A 6,086-nucleotide genomic window follows, 5' to 3' on the forward strand; every position below is an offset into this window, starting at 1 on the left:
CCAACTTTATTATTATTATTATTATTATTATTATTATTATTATTATTATTATTATTATTATTATTATTATTATTATTATTATTATGTAACAAGTACACTATCTATGCAGCAACTTATTCCAGTGGTTTTTGCCTATCCATCCAGAACTAGAAAAGGCCTTTACTTGGTTCCCGTAGCTCAGCAGGAGGAATCTGTTGGGATCCTGCAACTGGGCCTCCTTTAACACTGCCCTTATGCTTTGAAACTGTTTCTCAGTTTTAGATAAACAGCTAGGCTGACACAGAGTTGTTGTTAAGAAACAATGGAGAATGGTGTGCTACGTCCATCTTTCAAAGCTCTTGGACAATCAAGCTATCAAGTGGTAGATTTTCCCGCAAGATTTGTGCGTAGAATAGCGACACCCCACTGCATTCAACATCTGTCGGGTTCCTTCATGAACTTAACCACTCTCTTATTTTTTTCCTTACCTAGAAAAAGTTTGGGTTTTGTTTTTGTTTTGAAGCTGTAGGTTGCCATCTCTAGTTAATAAGGGTGGTGGTCCATTTTAATTCCCAGCGGTTGTACCTACAGCCTAAGAGTAGAAGTGGACAGAACTAAAAGGGAAGAATATCCGGGATGGGCCACTCTACAAACTCTCCATTGTGTCGCAACATTACAAAGGCTGGTTCAGTTGGAAGTCCTGTTTAGAGTGGATGGAACAATACAAAGTAAACATAACACCCAGGTGTGCAAATTTGGATTGAAGGTGGAGTCTTTATTTCATGCTTCCTTGGATGACAAACAAAATCGATAATACAAAAAAAAAAGTGATTCCCCATAAAGAGCTAATACAGAGAAAAAAATAAAAACTGTTCAATTCTTAGTGACTCCATGGACACGTTGATGTATCTTTTATAGAAACAGAATACTTTTTTTTAACCAAGAAGTATTTTCCAGTTCAGATTATCTCCAGGGGTTTCTGGTGATATGTTATCCAATGTTGTTTCTTAGCTTTTTCAAGATCATGTATCTGTGGATGTGGGTGTACACGTGAGCATATTTACTCCTGGCAAAAGGTGACAGGGTTGGGAGCTGTTCACAAACACTAAAGAAAAGTGATTAGTTTATTGCAGGGCTTTTCAACCAGTGATACAGGTACCACCTGTGGTACATTGGCACCTGGCAGGTGGTACGCGACCATCCTAGAAAAGTGGTAGCGGGGGAGGGGAATGAGCTGAACCAATGGCAGCACCGCACAAGCCTGAGCGAGAGACGGCTGGAGCTGCAGGGCTGTCAGGGCTCAGCAGAAGCGCCAGGATCAGCGCTTCTTCGGGGCTGTCAGGGCTCAGTGGAAGCGCCAGGATCAGCACCAGGCCCCAGAAGAAGCACCAACCAGCTGGAATGTTGCAGCATCTCCAGGGTCTTGTGATTTACATTCAGATGCTTGGCAACTGATTCGTATTTATGATGGTCACAGTGTCCCAGGGTCATGTGAAGTGACCAAAACCTGCTGCAACCACCCAGCAGACGGGGAAAATAAAAACCAAATACCCCTCCAATCCACTCCCGCTGCCAATCCTCAACAGAAATGCTCACAACAATGAAAACCTCGGACAGGAGGAAGAGTGCTGCCGGGTGTGCAGGCGTCTTGCTCCACTGTGGCTTGGGGGGCACTTTTTTCAGTGCCATTGTAACTTCGAATAGTCACTAAGCGAACTGTTGTAAGTCGAGGACTACCTGTACTTCATCACTTTTTTCCCTTTTTTTTGGGTCATCAAGTTTTTGACACCTTGCTAGGCGACTGGTGGTACTCGGATGTTGCCATATCCTAAAAGTGGTACAATGGGTGAAAAGGTTGAAAAGCCCTGGTTTATTGCACTCACTAAAAGCTGTTAGAGAGGATGGGCTGCAATTAAATTCTCATATAACTTTGCGGGCTTGCAAAAAACTAAGATCAAGACAAAATTTACAGTAATTTCTGAAAATAGATGGCCTGGTCTCTCCTACCACTTCGAAGCAAATTCTTCTTATATTGGTTTCTCATTTTTACCAATATGTCAGATTTAGTTTATTACATTTGAGGATTTTTTGTGTGTGATTGTTTCCACTTTTTAAAATGAGCTTTAGGCCGTTCAGATCTGTTTTATTCTTTTGGAGTTTTGTTAGGTAAGAATGAGTGGATTGGGATGGCAAGATAGTAATAGTAATAGTAATAAAGTTGGAAGGGACCTTGGAGGTCATCTAGTCCAACCCCCTGCTCAGGCAGGAAACCTTATACTATTTTGGACAAATGGCTGTCCAGTCTCTTCTTAAAAACTTCCAGTGTTGGAGCATTCACGGCTTCTGGAGGCAGGCTGTTCCACTGGTTAATTGTTCTCACTGTCAGGAAGTTTCTCCTTAGTTCTAGGTTGCTTCTCTCTTTGGTTAGTTTCCGTCCTGCCTTCAGGCGCTTTGGAAAATAGCTTGACTCCCTCTTCTTTGGGGCAGCCCCTGAGATATTGGAACACTGCTATCATGTCCCCCGTCTTCCTTCTCTTCATTAAACTAGACATTCCCAAATCCAGCAACCGTTCTTTATATGATTTAACCTCCAGTCCCCTAATCATCTTTGTTGCTCTTCTCTGCACTCTTTCTAGAGTCTCAATATCTTTTTTACATCGTGGTGACCAAAACTGGGTGCAGTATTCCAAGTGTGGCCTTACTAAGGCCTTGTAAAGTGGTATTAATACTTCACGTGATCTTGATTCTATGTAATGTAATGACCTAATTTGTAATATTTGTTACTGCAAGTTAACATTTTTGAATAGGATGGCATTCATTAAGGGTAAGTTTTTGTTTGTAAAAATTAATATAGTTGGGCTTTAATAATAAAGATGAGTTTGATCTTGAAAGGTATATGCATTGTAAAAGTTATCTTTTAAATTTTGTCCTCTGATTTGTACAGTAATAATAATATAATATAATATAAACCCCTTGGCTATTTTGTACATTTAAAAAAACTATTCATGATTTTGACAATGAAATGGGCTGAGATATCAAAGTTGGCAGCAGCTGTGGTGTACCACCGTGTGCTTGTTGATTGTGTTACTCAGCTCTCCTTTGTAATGAAAATGACCTTGTTAATTTAGCCTCTCCATGTGATGTTTTCCAGATGGTTGAACATTAAGCCACGTTATTTTTTGTCAACATGATTGCGATCCAGGCACTTGGCACCCAGCTTGTGATTATGGTGTGAGAGTGAACCACAAAGCTGGCAGAGAAGCTGGCAGGAAGTCGCAAGCCGCCGTCACATGAGGTCCTCACTTAGCAATCTGCTTGATCCTCACTTAATAAGGGCAACTGCTAGAACAGCCATAGCTAAGTGACGCGGTCATGTGACATCACACTTAGTGTAATTCTGGTCCCAATTGCTGTCGTATATTAAGGACTGCTTGTCCCAGAGGTGCTTTTTCAAAAGGCAACTGGACTTTCTTAGTTTTTCCTTGAAGTCGTTTCGCTTTTCATTCAAGAAGCTTCTTCAGTTCTGACTGAATGATGGAGGATGGAAGGATTTCATCCTCCGTCCTTCCATCCTCCACCATTCATTCATTCATTCATTCATTCAATCAATCAATCAATCAATCAATCAATCAATCAATCAATCCTTCCATTGGGACAACCATGACCTGGATGACTGAGAATCTCCATAGACAATAAGGACTATTTGTAATGCTTTTCCCACATTGAGCAATGCTGAAGTCAAAGGCAAAATAAGTGCACTCTATCTTTGACCATTTCCTTTTCTAATCATGCACTGCTCAGAGTCTTAGTGGAATACAGCAGAAAAGAAAATATGATGGGACAGATTCTCCTCATCCTAGATGGCCAGATGTCAAGTATGAGTTTTCTGAAGGATTGCTAATACATCGTGGGTTCAAACTCGCTCAGAAGGGGTGCAAGCTGTTGATGCCATTTCAATGGCTGCAGAGCCAAAACATTGCAGCTTAGAATGTCAGCCTTGCTCTCAGCTCACTGAGACAGAATATAATTTATTTAACCTTAGCCACTGCAGTAGTTAACCATAGTTTCTAGTTAGGGTTTCTGGCTCCACCTTGCTCCATAGAAGTCGGTTTCTTTGTATCATCCTCTCATATTGAAACAGTTGACTACCCATCACAGGCCAGTATTCATGGTCAATAAGGAAGAAAAAAAAGTAATCGAAGGAAAACCTGGTCTATTCCAGGACCAACCCTAAGACAGACTCTTTGGGAGGCTTAAGATTCATCCTGGATCTGGTGTCATCCCAGCACTTAGAAGCTATTAGTAAAACTAGAGTTTTCTGTAAGCAAAACATATGACCAGGGAACAGATGGGAATAATGGATAAGTTGCAATTGATTCACTGTGGGCAAGACAAGAAGTAATGGGTTGGAACTAATCAACCAACTAGAAACAAGAAGAGTGAGAACAATTAGTCAATAGAACACCTTGCCTCCCAGGGTTGTGGGAGCATAATCGCTGAAGGTTTTTAAGAAATGATTGCATAACCATTTGTCCAGGAAGGAATAAGGACTCCTGCCTTGGGCAGGGGGTTAGACTAGAAGACCTCCAGAGTGCCCTTCAGCCCTATGATTCTATGAATATGTTCCATTCTCATCTGCATCAATGACCCGATATCCATTTATATGAAAATAGATCCCATTGATTTAGCAGTATTTACTTCTGAACACCGCTGCCAGACTGCTAATTTCCTTGAAAAAACGAATTGCCAGAAACATTTATTTTGAATTTATTTTTTTTTAAATATAGCAATGAAAATGGCAGATGGCAGGCATTGTCTTACAAGAGGCATTCCATTACACTGTCACGCATATAAGGGTGCCTCCTAGATGGGAATCACACCTCATCAGAAAAAAAATGTCAATATATATATATATATATATATTTGTTCTTCAGTATGATGATTGTAGCCTTACCTCCGTGGTTGGAATCTTAATTACTTAAGCCAATTAATCTAGTCCAATCTTAACTAAGCCTTTTCAAAGCGCTAGGTCAAAAGCCCGTTCAGCTCAACAATGTCTACATCGCGGGGGTTCCTTTACTCACGTGACATCCTTAACACCAAGATTCATTTCTATTCTTATTTAGGATATGCATTAATTAGATACATTAAATGGGCACCAGCAAATGCTGAAGCCAAAACGTCTTGGATTTATGCCTTCTTTGGTGGAATTCAATGGGCGATTTCCCCCCTCCCCATTTGAGCAGAAAGGACATTAACAAGTTGGGATCATTAGAAGGATCTGTCCAGTAGGAACCAAAGGACACTGGGCAGAAGGATAGCAAAAGTTAGGCAGCTGGAAATCTGGCTGGCACCATTCTTAGCTTCCTGAAGTTGGACATCTACAAGTTTATAAGATGCATCGTTAAAGGTAAAGGTGGTGTTTTTTGTAAAGATGTTGTTTTCAATAGCACATCCCCTGGCAACGAAGTCTTTTGCTTTAGCTGTACCTGTGAAAGGAAAGGATATAGGGGGGGTAGAATTAGTATGTTTTTCTTCCCAGGAGCGATGCTGAATTTGGCTCAACTGTGCCTCCCTTCCCTCCCCTGCCGTTTTCACTAGAGGTATGAGAATCTGCTTCCCCCCCCCCTTGGCAGGCAATTTCTGAGATCCTGACCTGTTTGAACTGGCACATATCTAAATCAATGAACTGATAGTAAAACCAAGGGCCACACATTTTATCTGCGCCATAGTAGCGCAGTGGTTAGAATGCAGTTGTTGTTGTTGTTAATTGCAAAGTTGTGTCTGATCCATTGCGACCCCATGGACAACGTTCCTCCAGGCCTTCCTCTCCTCTACCATCTTGGAGTCCCTTGAAGCTCACGCCTCCTACTTCAGTGACTCCATCTAGCCACCTCATTCTCTGTCATCCCCTTCTTCTCTTGCCCTCCATCTTTCCCAGCATCAGGCTCTTCTCCAGTGAGTCCTTCCTTCTCATTAGGTGGCCAAAGTACTTGAGTTTCAACTTCAGGATCTGGCCTTCTAAAGAGCAGTCGGGGTTGATCTCCTCCAGGACTGACTGGTTTGATGGCCTTGCAGTCCAGGGGACTCACAGGAGTCTTCTCCAG

The 6,086-nt window shown here is 41.6% G+C and overlaps 1 protein-coding gene across 1 annotated transcript in view; it reads right to left on the reverse strand.

The window, feature by feature from the left end:
* Positions 1-4,730: 4,730 nt before the first annotated feature.
* Positions 4,731-6,086, reverse strand: part of LOC107293235 (phospholipase A2 inhibitor and Ly6/PLAUR domain-containing protein) — an 11,114-nt gene continuing 9,758 nt past the window's right edge. Inside the window, exon 6 of the mRNA XM_015822379.1 lies at positions 4,731-5,468. Within this exon, the coding sequence (XP_015677865.1) occupies positions 5,251-5,468 (218 nt within the window). The 3' untranslated portion in view covers positions 4,731-5,250. The remainder of the gene's footprint in view (positions 5,469-6,086) is intronic.

This window comes from Protobothrops mucrosquamatus, unplaced genomic scaffold (genome assembly GCF_001527695.2).
Source record: "Protobothrops mucrosquamatus isolate PMUCROS unplaced genomic scaffold, P.Mucros_1.0 scaffold1541, whole genome shotgun sequence".
In the NCBI taxonomy this organism is placed as follows: Eukaryota; Metazoa; Chordata; class Lepidosauria; order Squamata; family Viperidae; genus Protobothrops; species Protobothrops mucrosquamatus.